Here is a 14,233-nt window from a genome sequence, read left to right on the forward strand (position 1 = left end):
CGTGGAAAATAACGATAGAAAACTAAGCTGACTGATGAAGGAAGGACAACCACCGTCGTCATGGCGGCCGTGGCTAATGCATGAGCTAACACTAAAGGTGAAGCATTAAGTCGCTCAGAAATGAAGGACCAATTTGTTGATTTGAGGCAACAACACAAGTGTTTATTTAACGTGTCTCCATGACGTCATCCATCCATCCTTCGTGAATTTTCAGTACAAACTAACATCACTAATTCTTCCTGCCTATTTGTTTACACTAAAGTCAAGTTTGATTGCGAAATATTTCTGTTTTCTTTAGTGGGGACTCTTGTTGTTGATGAATGAATCTGCTAGTGTGTGGTGTTGTTGCTGTTTTGGCCAAATCGTTGCTCTCCAGTGAAAACCATAGATGTGAACCTCACGGTACCGCTAGAGGAAAAGTCCGAGGGTCACCAAAGTCTTTAGGATTCATCATCTGGGGAACATAAATATCTGCACCAAATTTCACACCAATCCATCCAATAGTTGTTGAGATACTTCAGTCCAAAGTGTCACTGAATGACGTTTAGATCCATAGAGCCTAAACAACAATGTGCCTTTTGTTTACATGTGACAAGATAATGGGAGAGGATCATCAACACACACACACACACACATGATCAGAGCGTTACGGTTGACTACAGTAGGTGTGTGTATGTAAGCAGACACTCGCTACCATAGCAACCGTGGATATAAACAGTCCCAGCATGTGATGAAATCTCTAGTTCCAGTTGAGTAACATCAGTAATGGCTGGAGGGATACAGGTAGACACACACACACACACACACACACACACCAGGTGTTAACGGAGAGCTTAGTGAATGAGTAACTGTTTCCATAAAATGTGCCCTTGAACCAGGCACTGACCCAACAGCGGAGACAATAAGGAAACAATGGTGCTTTTTTCACACAAATCTAATAATGACATTGTCCTTTAGAAGGAAAACTAACAGACTAAATAAAACACACATTTTTTTAAAGTTGAATAAAACGCTAAAAAGCAGATTAGCGAGGTCATTTGTTTTAGATCAACTGGGCTGGGGTTAAAAATGTCACTTATATCCAGCGGTGGAAGAAGCATTCAGAGCCTTTACTTGTGTAAAAGTGGTAATACCACACTATGAAAACACTTAATTACAAGTAAAAGTACTGCATTCAAAATCCTAACTTATAATCATTAGAGCTGTCAGTCGAAGAAAATAGTTAATCGCACTACAACCTATAAAATTGCATGTTAGGTTAAATAAATGAATGCTGTTAAAATCAATTTGCGTTAATGCGTTATTATCACGTTCATTTTCAAAGCCCTAATAATCAGTGAAATGTACTTAAAGTATCAAAAGTGAAAGTACTCATTACGTAGAACAAGAAAGAATATGACCGTTTGCTACACTAGAATTATGAAATATTAAATTTTTAGAAAATACTTGAAACAAGTTAATTTGCATTAAAAACAGATGAGAATATTCTTACAACACTGGCAAATTTTATCACTTAAAAAACAAAACAAAATAAGACATAAAGGACTCAGTTAAGGACTGAAAATACTCAATAAGCATCACGTTTTTTTACAAACTGTTTGAAAGTAAAAGCAAAATTACGACGGAGTATAAGGGCCACATTGAGGAAAAAAAAATTGAGATTTCGAGAATAAAGTCGTAATATTACGAGAATAAAGTCATAGCTTTACGAGAAAAAAAAGGAATATAACGAGAATAAAGTCAGAACTTTACGAGACTTTTTTTTTCTTCAATGTGGCCCTAATACTTTGTCGTACAAAATAACTACAAAGTTCAACTGTGAAAACATGTAGTGAAGTCGAAGGGACAGTATTTAACTCCGAATTGTAAAAGTGGCAGAAAAACTAAGTAAAGTACAAACACCTCAATATTGTACTTAGTTAGTTTTGATTACATCATAAAGTATCCCGATGTCAGCAGGTAGAAGTCCAGACTGGATAAACTGAATCACAGCATTATGATGATTTCTCTACTGGAAATAATCGTTCCTTTCAGAAGAAGCTTAGAGCTTTAAAGCTTCACTAATCTCTACTGGAAATAAAATTACACAAGATGTTCTGAGGTTTAGTTAGACGGTAAAACTGATTAAGAAAACCTGGAAGGGAAACTCCAGGTTGAAGACGTGACGTCTCTTTGTCTCTTTCCATAATAACAGACTCATCGACTTCTATTCAACTCCAGACAGCAAAGAAAACAACCGACTGACTCCTGTTCATTCACTGACACCAGTAACTAACAAGAACAGGTTTCACTGGATCACAAAGACTTCTGGAAGCTAAACAAATCTAAAACAACTGAACAAGAAGTTGACTGTTTAGTCCATTGACTTATTTTACCGCAGTTTTGTTACGTAACAAACATGTTACGTATATTACGTAACAAACATACTTATTTTATGTAAGTTATTTTAACTAGAGCTGTCAAAGTTAATGTGATAACGCGTTATTGCAAATTCATTTTAACGCCACTAATTTCTTTAACGCATTAATACAATTTTAGGTTGTGGCAGGCTCAGTTTTAAAGCTAGAGTTAAGATACTGGTATCATATGAAACTAGAAAACCTAATGAATCCATCGGTACCAACCATGTCATACTAGCTTGTCACGAAGGAGGTTAAATAACGCTACGAATATAGGCTTAATTTTATATATACAGTACATATTTGTCCATTCCCATGTTGATAAGAGTATTAAATAGCAAATCTCCCTTTAAGGTACATTTTGAACAGATAGAAAAATTTGCAAATAATCACGATTAACGATGGACAATCATACGATTGATCACGATTAAATATTTTAATCGACTGACAGCCCTAATTTTAAGCCAAACCACCATCTTTTCCTGAGCCTAAGCAAGGAGTTTTGTTGATTAAATAAACAAATGTGTTGGATAAAATCTGCTAGGACAGCCTTTGTCTACCTCTGTGTAAAATCCAGGAACTATTGCTTCAAAGATTACTCTGAATTTGAGGTGGTAAATATTTAAGCGTTGCTCCGTAAACGTTCCTTGAATGAATAATGTTTTAAAAAGCAGCTTTAAGGATTAACTTGGTTTCTTCTCTGATGCAACTCAGAACCACAAAAACCTTCTCAGATCTGCTCAGACAAAACTTTACAGTCTAGACGTTATCCATCTTTTCCTTTCATCTCTTCACTCATTCCCTCCCTCTTTTTATCCCCCATCACCTTCCACATCTTAAATCTCCATCAGTCAGTCTACAATCTGTCCTCCTTCAACACGTTTTACTCTTTCTCTCTGTCTTAATCTTCTATATTTTCATTTTTTTCTACATTTGCTGTTTGATAATCATGTCCTGCAGGTTTGCAGCTCTGTCTGTCTTTTTACTCCTCTTCCACTTGGCTCACGGTGAGTACAAATATACTCTACTCTAGATGATTTGTAGTGCAAGATAAAAAAAATATCTGAAGTTTAAAGTCATAATTGGACCTTTGTGATTATCTTGGAACAAAGCCTACTTGTTAGCGTGCCGTCTTCGTGGCGGCTTTACTGCGAAAACAAAAGACAAACACACCTCAGACCTGTCATCATGAAATATGCAGCATCACTGATGGATCAGATCAGATAGCAGCACAGACACCTTAATACTCACCGACAGAACCTGTTGACCTCGGTACAGATAAGTAAAAGGTTTCACTGTTACGTAAAGGAAACAGATAGAAGGTAAAGTTAATTAGACATACGAGGGTTTTTAAAAAAGCAACTGTAGTCTGTGAGACAATGGATCCAATGGCGAAGTCTACAACAATTGCAAATTACCAGGATCCAATTCGACACATTTGAGGAGATTTATGTCATGATTTACTTTATTAAATCTGCCGAATGAAGCGAAATGACGCAGATGCTCATGTTCATTTGCATATATTACCCATATTGTAATGATCAATACATATAAAATTGGCAAACTTTCACTTTAAAAGGACTGTAATGTGTAGATAAAGGAAATATCTGCTCTGTCCAATCAAAAGCAATCAACTAAAGGATGTAACTGTAGTACAGTACCATGAGCTGTAACGTAACCTGTAACCTGGTCATGACAGTTTTCCTCGCCAAAAATTTAGCACAAGTTTGGAGCGTTATTTAACCTACTTCCCGACAAGCTAGTATGACATGGTTGGTACCATTGGATTCTTCAGGTTTTCTAGTTTCATATGACACCAGTATATTCACTTTAGATACCTATAAAATAGTAGGCTAACGATAAGGAGGACATGAATCTCGTAAACCTCCGCCTCCTCTTTCAATTGGTTTGTGGAAAATTGTATGAAATTACAGCCTCATATTTTTGGTAATACAATCACCAAGCTTTTTAATTTGTATTTATAAACACATGACTTTGTACAGACCACTGACTCGTAGTAAAAGTAGTTAACAGACCTCTAATCTCCCTCCAACAGCTCGGTCCGTCTCCTTTCCGTCGGATGTTGAGCTTCCAGAGATTGATGGTTCGGCTGTGGACACCTGCAGGTTTTTCTTTGACCCCACACCCGACTACACTACTACCACACCTATCAGCACGACAACTACAACCACACCCATCACCACGACAACCACAACCACACCCATCCCCACAACAACCACAACCACACCCATCACCACGACAACCACAACCATCACCAAGAAGGTAATTTAAGCATGAAGGGTTAGCTGTAGTCACCAACACCCCAAGCTTCTCAAAGCTAAAAAGCTAGCTAGTTAAAGCCATTAACATTAAACATTTTTGTTTGTACCTAAATTGGTGAAATTTAATAATTAACATGTGAGAAGTTGGTTTTGACATGTGCTTTTGAATTAGGTGAATTTGTCTTGAGTTACAGGATAAAAAGGTGATACAGTGACTACGTTAACATGCACACTAATATTCCACTATTATTCAGAATATGACAATATTGCGAATTTGATGTGGGTCATGTAAACAGCATATTCTGTTTAGATATCCTGAATTAGGCTTTATTCTGAACGGAGCATTTTCAGATTTGTGGGATATGCCAATATAGAGTGCTCCAGGGACGACGTATTTTTGTAGGTCAACCAGGAAGTTAGCATCGCCCTGGTTCCCTCCACAAAAAGCCAATGAAAGGTGTTACACAAATAAACTTGCCTTAGCCTATTTTAATCTCTTTTGTATAATTTTCCAGCAGGTTGTGGCAACAACAACAACAACAACCAAAAAGCCAGCTGTCCAATCACCCCCAAGGAAACCAGAAACCAAAAACACTGGAACACCAGTCAGGCCACAGCCAAACATTGACAGCCTCCTCTACTACCTCATGGCCAATAGCAGAGGACACTGGGAGCCAATGGGAGGGCTGCCTCACAGAGGTTACGATACGTCATCAGAAAGTGACGAGTCAGCTGAAACGCCGCTGAACAGAGCGGGAAGGACGGACAAGAACAGATGGAAAATAGGTTCGTTCTCTTCAGAGGACTCGAGTGACGAGTCTTAACATTTTAGTTTTTAAACAAAGATGGAAGAAATTATCCAGTTTTGTGAACAGTTTCTTGACACATTAGCACATCTGTTGGTTTACTAATGATTAAATGTATTCACTGGAAAGGGCTTTCCGTCAAAAAACATCACAAATCCCAAGATAACCACTAAATGTATTGTTAAATTTGTTGCTAGTAAGTATTGTGCGCCAAAATATTAAGATTTCAAGGACAATTTAGATATATGTCTGTTAGCTTAGCTGCTGCCATTAACCAAAACCAACACAACCAATCTTCATCTTTAAAAAACTTCTTTATTCTTAAAATGCCCACATTAAAAACAATTGCTGTCTGTTTAACAATTGTTAAAAAAGTACAAATATGCCGGCTTTCCTTCAAAAGACATCACAAATCCCAAGATTTTACTAAATTTATTGTTAAATTTGTTGCTACAATTGCAACAATTGCTGTTTGTTTAACAATTGTTAAAAAAGTACAAATATGAATAACCTGTTTGCTGCTTTATTAAAAAGATATAACATAAAAACACAACCTGAAAACTTTTGATTAGCTGTCATTAATAAAATGTATAATTTCATTTTTGTATTTGCATCATTATTTGTTAAGTATTGTGCGCAAAATATTACAATTTCAAGGAAAATTTAGATGTATAAATGTTAGCTTAACCATAACCAACACAACCAATCTTCATTCATGTAAAGCCTCTTTATTCTTTAAATGTCCACATAAAACAATTGCTGTTTGTTTAACAATTGTAAAAAAATATATGATTATTGCTAAAAATTGTTAAAAAATGTATTACGATTATGAATAATCTGTTTGCTGCTTTAAAAAGGTGTAATATTATAAAACAAACCTGATAATTTAGTGATCAGGGTGCTAATTCATGGATATGTTTAGCTGCCATCACATTAAAGTAAAGGGATGCATGTTGTTATGGTGTTATCAGGTGTATCAGTACTGTTGTGTCCGTGCTGATGTGGTTCTGATGGAGGAAGTGGTTGTTTGTCTTTCCTCTGATCCTTGGAAGTGCCTTTGTTGTGTTTGCCTGAGAAAACATCAGAATAAATATGTTGCGTGTCAACTAAAAAATCCACAATAATTTATGTCTTCTTTGCCTGAAACATATTTTTCTTATGTTGCAGCTATTAACATTATGTCTTGTATTGGATAAGAACCATTGGGAGAAAAATAGTTAGTTGACAGTACTTTTAATCGTGTTTTAGATTGAGGGGGGATTTTGTTTGATGTACAGAAGTTCAAAAAGTGGACGGTCTCTGCTGAGCTCTATGGTGAAGTGTGTTTACGTACCTTCTCTTCCTCTGAGCTCTGGCAGCGCTGAGCTTCTCAGATCTGGGAAATGGATGTCTGACTTCTTTTTGGTTGCTATAACGCCACCGCTGTTACCAAGGTTACAGCGATCGGACAGGAAGGGACGCTCGCAGATCAGATTCTTCTCGGACACCTGAAAAGGAGAGACAACGGTAACTTTGGAAGAGCGCATTCACATTTGTTGTGTAAAACAAGTGAAACACTGTGTTACCTGTGCAGTGTGTGATCCTGTAATGTGGCTGGACATTTGACTATAAACGCCACCGTGGTGCCTCGGCTTGTCTACACACCTGTGAAGAACACAAAGAAACGCCATATGATAAATTACAAAACATTTGATTAACAACGAAGAGTCTTAAAATATTGAAACTTACCAAATAATTCATGTTTTACTGTCAATGTTAAAATTTCAATGGACGTATTTTGAAGAAAAACGTATTTTAAACACCTAAAAGAAAGAACCACCTAAAAAAGTCAATATCAGTTCAAGTGTACACTATATTTAGAATATTTTCACCGGTTTACCTTGCTGTGAGACAGCTAGACAATCTATGTTTCTGATGGGGAACTGAAGCAGTCATCTAAGCTTTCGCTAAAGCCACCAGACTCCATTGAAAAAAACTGTAATTTTACTTCGTAGAACACGAGGGTTGCTGGTCCACTGTTACCTCAATCAGTTATTTTGTTTGTGTTATTGTGTGACTTTGGTTAGTTTGGATTCACCAAAGTCACACTATAGCATGAACAAACTAACCGATCGAGGCAGCGGTAGACCAGTGACTCCCGTGTTCTGTGAGGTAAAATTACAGTTTTTTTTCAATGGAGTCTGGTGACTTTGGCGAGAGTGTAGATTGATACAGCGGTTTCAGTCCCTCGTTGGAAAGACCTGTCTCACAGCAAGTTAAACCGGTGAAAATATTCTAAATATAGCGTATACTTAAACTGATATGAATTTTTTTGAGTGTCTAAAATCTGCCTCCGTCCACAGCAGTATATTGCTTTACTCCTGTCTGTTTCTCCAAACTCCATCTACTGTAGGTAATACACCGACTACGGAGAAGTACCTCATACAACCCCACTTTAAAATATTACAACTATCCCTTTAAGCCTAAATAACTCTGAGGTGTGCTCACAGTTTTTATTTAGTAACTTATTGTACTCATGTGTGAGAACTTAAGTACCTAAGGCCGTGTGTCCCAGGATGGAAACCTGCCCCCATGGAAAGGTGATCGCTGGTGGCTGGGCTGACGACGGAGAAAGAGGGGATGAGGGGTGTGGAGGATGGAGTGAGGAGGAGAGGAGTGGAGGAGGGAGGAGGTGGAGGAGGAGGTGGTGAAGACGAATGGGTTACACTGAAATCTGTGGTGTCCACGTTGTGAAAGACTGAGCTTCTTGTCGAAGCTTTGCGGTCTGGAGTCGCTGTAGAGGTGAACGAAGTCGAATCTGCGATTGTTGTGTCGTCTTTTTCTGGGTTGTCTCTTTTTTTTCTTGCCTCTGAAGGAAATGCAGTTCTCTTTAGGGTCATTGTTGCGGCGTAGTTGCTAAAAGACCCAAGTTTTGTTTTAGGTTCTCCGATCAAAGGTTTGAAGTGAGGGGGTTTCAAGGATTTCTTGTTCGGTTCAGCTTCATTGCTGTTGCTCTTTTGCTCATTGTAAGAGTTGCCAGAAACCTGTAAGGTCTGATTTAGTAAAGATCTGGGTGTTGCATTGATGGACAAAGAAAGTGCTAAATCCTCCCTGTTCTCTTTATCTGAGACTTTCAATGTTTTCAGAATAGCAGTCCCTACTGACGTGCTGGTTTTAGAGATTTCATTCGGCATGGAGGTGGTGGTCTTGGACTTAGAAGTGCTCTGCAGATGGACACTGCAGGGATCAGAGGATTCAGCACACTCCTTGTAATCTCCACCTGAAGCATCAGATATCTCAACGTGGTTTGCAGCTGTTTTGGTCACCGGGCTCATCATCAAGCATCCGTGATCCTCCTTGAAGTCTTTGTTTGAACGACTATCCTGCTGAGTTCTGGTTGCGTTTGATACTTCTGTAAGTTCTCCGTTTGTTGGAAGGCCTCTCGAAGGTTTGTCGGGTACACGTGTGGTGTCATTTGTGGCTTTAGTATCTGAAGACAAATTTGAGGTTTCTTTAGGTAGTGTTGTAGTGCTGTGGGCAGAGGACTGCCTTGAAAGATCTGAGGTAAGAGTCTTGGATGGGCTGGTGGACAAAGATGTGTTTTTGGTCATCTTGGGGCCAAAGTTTGAGGTAGTCTTTGAGGGTTTGGGGTTTGAGGGTAGGACTTTTGGACATTCAAAGGTCCATCTTTGCTCTGTGTCCATGTTTGAACAATACTCTGAGGTCTTAGTTGTCTTGCATGGCTTGGTGACAGAAGGGGTAGCGACCTCAATGCGGTCATCGCTTGACGGTTGAGATGCTTGAAGTGTCAACACTTGATCGCTATTTGATATTTTAGAAGTTGTTGAAGCACCATCAAGGTATTCTGTAGTGGACATTTTCCCAGTTTTCTGTGTTAAGTGGATGTCAGGTTCCTTTCTCAAGTCGACACCAGTGGCTTTTCCTGGTTTACCTTTCATGGCCACAGTCGTTTTTGCCGCATTATCGATAATCTTGGCGCCTAATGTTTTGGATTGTTTGGTGGAGTTGGAGGTGGAGGTGGAGGTGGAGGTGGACATCGAAGGTTCTGAGGTGTTACGAATAGTTTTAGAAAGCTTCGACAGTTGCTTTCCTTTTGTCTCCTTGTTGACTTTCTCATCCACATCTTCAGGTTGTTTCTTGTCTTTGCTTCTCCGGTTCTTGTCATCACCGTCGTTCCTTTCTCTTCTTGGAGTTTTGGTTATTTTGGGAAGGGTGGAGTTTTCTCTGTGGTCTTTTTGGATCTTAGCGTTCAGCTCGTCCAAAAATCTGTATAGATGCAGAGAAAGAAGACTCAAAATTTTGGTGTTTTTTCTCCTGGGATCACTAACACACATTTTCAAGGTGAACCAGCCTACTCCAAAGGCCCAACTGAGAGACTGGGTAACGTAAAACAAACAAACCTGATGTGGAAAGAGTCTTGTGTGAACAGAGGATGTTCTTGCAGATCTGAACACTGAGGTCGTCTTTCTGGATCCATCTGGAGACAACTCTGAAGGAGAAGAACTCAACTATGTGAAGAACTCAGACCCTTCTGAAACGAAGCGTACTTAGACCTCCTCGGGAGGTGGTCTGATTGTGTATTTCTATTGTGACATTTAAGTCCGAGTACCTGAGCCAAGTCAAGGGCGGTGGGTGTGATTGTCGGGAAGCGCTGCTCCAGTCGGACTCTGCCAGAATAGTCATGCAGTCTGACTCCGGAGAAGACGGGATTCCTGTAGAACAACTCCTGGTGTTGAGCTGTCAGGTTACCTAGGAGAACCCAGAAGAGTAAAACTGTGTTGAGAGAGTTAAAAGAGAAGATTTTGGATATTTTGATGTAGTATATGTGTTTACCGAAGCACCTGACGATGTGGTAAATCTGGTCGAGGTCGGAGTCTCCGGGAAACAGAGGCTGACCTGTTAACATCTCTAATAACAGACAACCAACAGCCCACACGTCTACCGGTCTACACGCACACACAGAAACACACACCTGTTAACATCTGTATCAACAGTCAACATACTAACACATCCTCAGGTGCACACACTAACACCTACTTTCCATACTTGGTGTCTCCCACCAGCAGTTCAGGTGCTCTGTACCAGCGAGTGGCCACATAGTCGGTATAGATGCCCGCCTCAGCAGGCGACGTCATGGTCCGGGCAAAGCCAAAGTCGCACATCTTAACCACGCCCCCCTGAGAGATGAGTATGTTCTCCGGTTTGATGTCACGGTGGATGATCTAGGAAGGAAAGAGATGATAAAATATACAGGAAAATGCCAGCCATATTGGAGAAGACGTGGTTCATTTCTCTGATTTCCTCACATTTTGCTGGTGGCAGAAGGCTGCAGCCCTCAGGATCTGGTACAGGTACTGCCGGCCAGTGTCCAGGTCTAGTCCGCTCGGGTTTTGCTCCAAGTCATCCAGAAGGGTTCGCTCAACGAACTCGAACACCAGATACCAGCGGCGGCGGCGCTTCCACACTTCTAGAAGGTTCACCAGGTTGTCATGACGCAGTTGCTTTATTGTTAGAAAGATGAGAGCGGAGAGTAATTAATATAATAATAATTAAAATAGGAAAAACATGCGACTAACATTGTATTAAATAATTTTTTACATGGTGCCAATTGCCTTCGCTTTGAGTGGACACCGTAAACTGTATATAAGAAGTTGACGTAGTCACCGTAACGTCACCCATTGGTTTGTGGACTACAGTTTTGAAGCCTTGAGTTTGGCATTTTTTGGCATCGCCATTTTGTTTTTTTGGAGCCAGAAGTGACACGAGAGGGTGGAGCTACGTACAACTGAACACATAACCAAGACATTTTTTAGGCAACTAAAGGTTGCAATTAACTTTCATGCACCGAAAACACACTGTGAAAGGGTTAAAGTCAATCACAAGGTAGCCCCGCCCTAAAGCATCCCCTGCTTTATGGTCTATCTGACTCTAAATGGGACCATAATTTACTAAATGAACATCATGCTGTATTGAAGAAGACTTGAAACTAGAGATTGAGACCATAAACTCATGTTCACAATGTTTACTGAGGTCATAAATCAAGTGAGAAGTAGGCTCATTTTCTCATAAACTTCTATACAATCAGACTTCTTTTAGCAACCAGAGGAGTCGCCCCCTGCTGGCTGGTAGAGAGAATGCAAGTTTAAGACACTTCAGCATTGGCTTCACTTTTCAGACCCTGGAGGTTGAACACTGGTGAACACAAGTGGTGAAGCCTTGTGAGACTTCTGGCACCGGCTGATTTTAATGGTTTTAGTTTCATAAGTGTGAGTCCAAGAAGCCTGCGTGTTATTGTTAAATCAGTCATACTTTTGTTCAGAAGTGCTGCCTTACACGTAAAAGTTATTGTGCAACATGTTGCAGTAAAATAATTAATTATTTTCCAAAAAGCCTAGATATAATATTTATATGAAATATATTTGCCAAAGGAAAGACAGACACATTTTATAGAATCAAGCGTCATTTTCTTGATATTTGAGCAACAATTCATTTTTGTTCTGTCCTGCAAAGTCAGTTTTTACTTGCCGCTATACAAATTGTTTTATATATTAGAGGTTAATAGGTATATCCATCGTCAGCTCCAGAAAAAAACAATGTGTTTAATTCTTTTCTTACTGCCCGATCAGGCAGAGTTGATAGATTTGGTAGCCCAATGTGGCATTTTACTTGCCCCGGGGCAAGCAGGTAATCCTTATTGTTGGGCCCTGTACTCACTCTCATATTAAAGACTGAGACTAATAATAGTAATAATCCAGACGGCGTCTCGTCTTCCAGTGTTTCCTCTCATGTCAAGAATATGACTCTGAGTTTTTTTGTCTTGTGATTGACAGGCTGCTCTCCGGTTTCAGTCTCATACAGACTCATTGATTGATTGGCTGATTGATTGATTGACAGGTACCCTCAGCAGCTTGATCTCCCTCAGGGCGATCTTCTTCACCGTCTTGTCGTCGTCCGAGTCCACGAACTTCTTGATGGCGACGAGGCGGCCGGAGTCTCGGTGACGGCACTTCAGCACGGTGCCGTAACTGCCCTCTCCGACCAGACCCAGAGACTCGTAACGCTCCATCAAACACTGGAGGGACGACAACACTAATATCACAAAAATACATTTTAATAACCTATTACTGCTCTTAATAGTTTATGTTTGTTTTTGTTAATGTATTAGTAATAATGTTAACAATGTAAATATATTTTTGATAATGTTAATGTTTTAGTAATAATGTAAAAAATATTAAAGTATTAGTAATAATGTTAACAATGTTAATGTATAAGTAATAATGTTAACATTGTAATATATTAGTTTTAATAATAATATTAATAATTTAATTTATTTAGTAATATGTTAATGTCAATGTATCAGTAATAATTTTAACATTGTTAATGTATTAGTTTTAGTAATAATATTAATAATGTAATTTTTTTAGTAATATGTTAATCATGTTCACGTATTAGTATAATGTTAACATTGTTAACATATTAGAATTAGTAATAATATTAATGTTAATGTTTTAGTAATAATGTTAACAATGTTAATGTATCAGTAATAATGTTAATGTATTAGTAATAATATTAACAATATTAATGTATTAATAGTAATGTTAACATTGTTAATGTATTAGTAATAATGTATTTCTCACTATTTTTACAAACCAATCAATTGATTAATGGAGAAAATTATCAGCAGATTAATCTATAATGAAAATAATCAAGTTAATAGTTCAAAAGTAGCTCCAGCTCAACAGACTACAACAGTAAAATCCTGCTTTTACATTAATGCATCAGTAATAATAATATAATCATAAGATATATAATAGTACAACAGTCACAGTTTAATACTTTAACTACATTTAACTGATTATACTGACATTCTTTTACTGAGGGAGTATTTTCAGAGAGTATTTTATAGCATGGTATTAAAGGACACTGAACTTAATATAATAAAGTCATAATAAAGGTTACACACTAACCTTGCAGGTGGATTCCTTTATCGGTTAAATCGCAGCAGTGAACTTCAACGTAAACACTGGAGTAACGTTTTGTTAGTGTACGTGTGTGTGCGTGTGTGTGTGCAGTAACTCGACCCTGTGTGTGTGTCACCCAACACGTTGCCATGGTAACACCTCCCACCATGCTCCATGCAGAGACGTGTTGATTCAACCTTTTGGTCGTGTTGGAGGCTGAATAAAGTTTGTTTTCAATATTAATTATGACATATTATTATATTATTATTATAGTAAATAAAAGAGGACATAATTAAATTTAAAAATGTGGAAATATAAAGAGGAATAAATAAAAGAGGAAATAATTAAATAAAAAAATGTAGAAATATAAAGAGGAATAAATAAAGGAGGAAATAATTGAATAAAAATGTGGAAATATAAAGAGGAATAAATAAAGGAGGACATAATTAAATTAAACAAATGTGGAAATATAAAGGGGAATAAATAAAAGAGGAAATAAGTCAATTTTAAAAATATTTTTAAAAGGAATAAGGAAAAATAAAGGGATACAAATAAATAAATTACATTATCTGAAAATAAAAACATAAAATTAAAAAATAGATTTTAATTATTTAGTAATTTATATTCCAAAAAATAAATATATATTTTCTAGTATACAAATATACACAGAAAAAAAAAAAAAAAAATGAAAATGCTCATGATTATTCTTATATATTTGTTATTTGTCTTTACATTTCCACATTTTTTATTTACTTATTTATTCTCAGAGCTTCAAAAATGTGTAA

General features: G+C 37.8%; 2 protein-coding genes across 3 annotated transcripts; one reads left to right on the plus strand and one right to left on the minus strand.

Annotated features, from left to right (window-relative positions):
* The first annotated feature begins 3,236 nt into the window (after positions 1 to 3,236).
* On the plus strand, positions 3,237 to 6,603 carry LOC119481889 (uncharacterized protein DDB_G0290587-like). Its single transcript, XM_037759222.1, has 3 exons — positions 3,237 to 3,406; positions 4,456 to 4,682; positions 5,197 to 6,603. The coding sequence occupies exons 1-3, from the start codon at positions 3,349 to 3,351 to the stop codon at positions 5,503 to 5,505; spliced, it is 594 nt and encodes a 197-aa protein (XP_037615150.1). The 5' UTR covers positions 3,237 to 3,348; the 3' UTR covers positions 5,506 to 6,603.
* Positions 6,400 to 13,595, minus strand: LOC119481823 (cyclin-dependent kinase-like 5). 2 transcript variants are annotated; one of them, XM_037759072.1, is made up of 11 exons: positions 13,455 to 13,595; positions 12,386 to 12,576; positions 10,794 to 10,988; positions 10,525 to 10,709; positions 10,321 to 10,433; positions 10,097 to 10,236; positions 9,888 to 9,976; positions 8,023 to 9,753; positions 7,053 to 7,131; positions 6,821 to 6,974; positions 6,400 to 6,557 (listed from the first exon to the last, which is right to left on the minus strand). In XM_037759072.1, exons 2-11 carry the CDS (start codon positions 12,551 to 12,553, stop codon positions 6,421 to 6,423), a joined length of 2,991 nt encoding a protein of 996 aa, XP_037615000.1. In that variant the 5' UTR covers positions 12,554 to 12,576; positions 13,455 to 13,595; the 3' UTR covers positions 6,400 to 6,420. The 2 variants fall into 2 exon arrangements, with proteins under 2 accessions (XP_037615000.1, XP_037615002.1); XM_037759074.1 differs by having other exon boundaries at positions 12,386 to 12,559; positions 13,455 to 13,594.
* Between the last annotated feature and the right edge of the window lie 638 nt (positions 13,596 to 14,233).

Source organism: Sebastes umbrosus, chromosome 22 (genome assembly GCF_015220745.1).
Source record: "Sebastes umbrosus isolate fSebUmb1 chromosome 22, fSebUmb1.pri, whole genome shotgun sequence".
In the NCBI taxonomy this organism is placed as follows: domain Eukaryota; kingdom Metazoa; phylum Chordata; class Actinopteri; order Perciformes; family Sebastidae; genus Sebastes; species Sebastes umbrosus.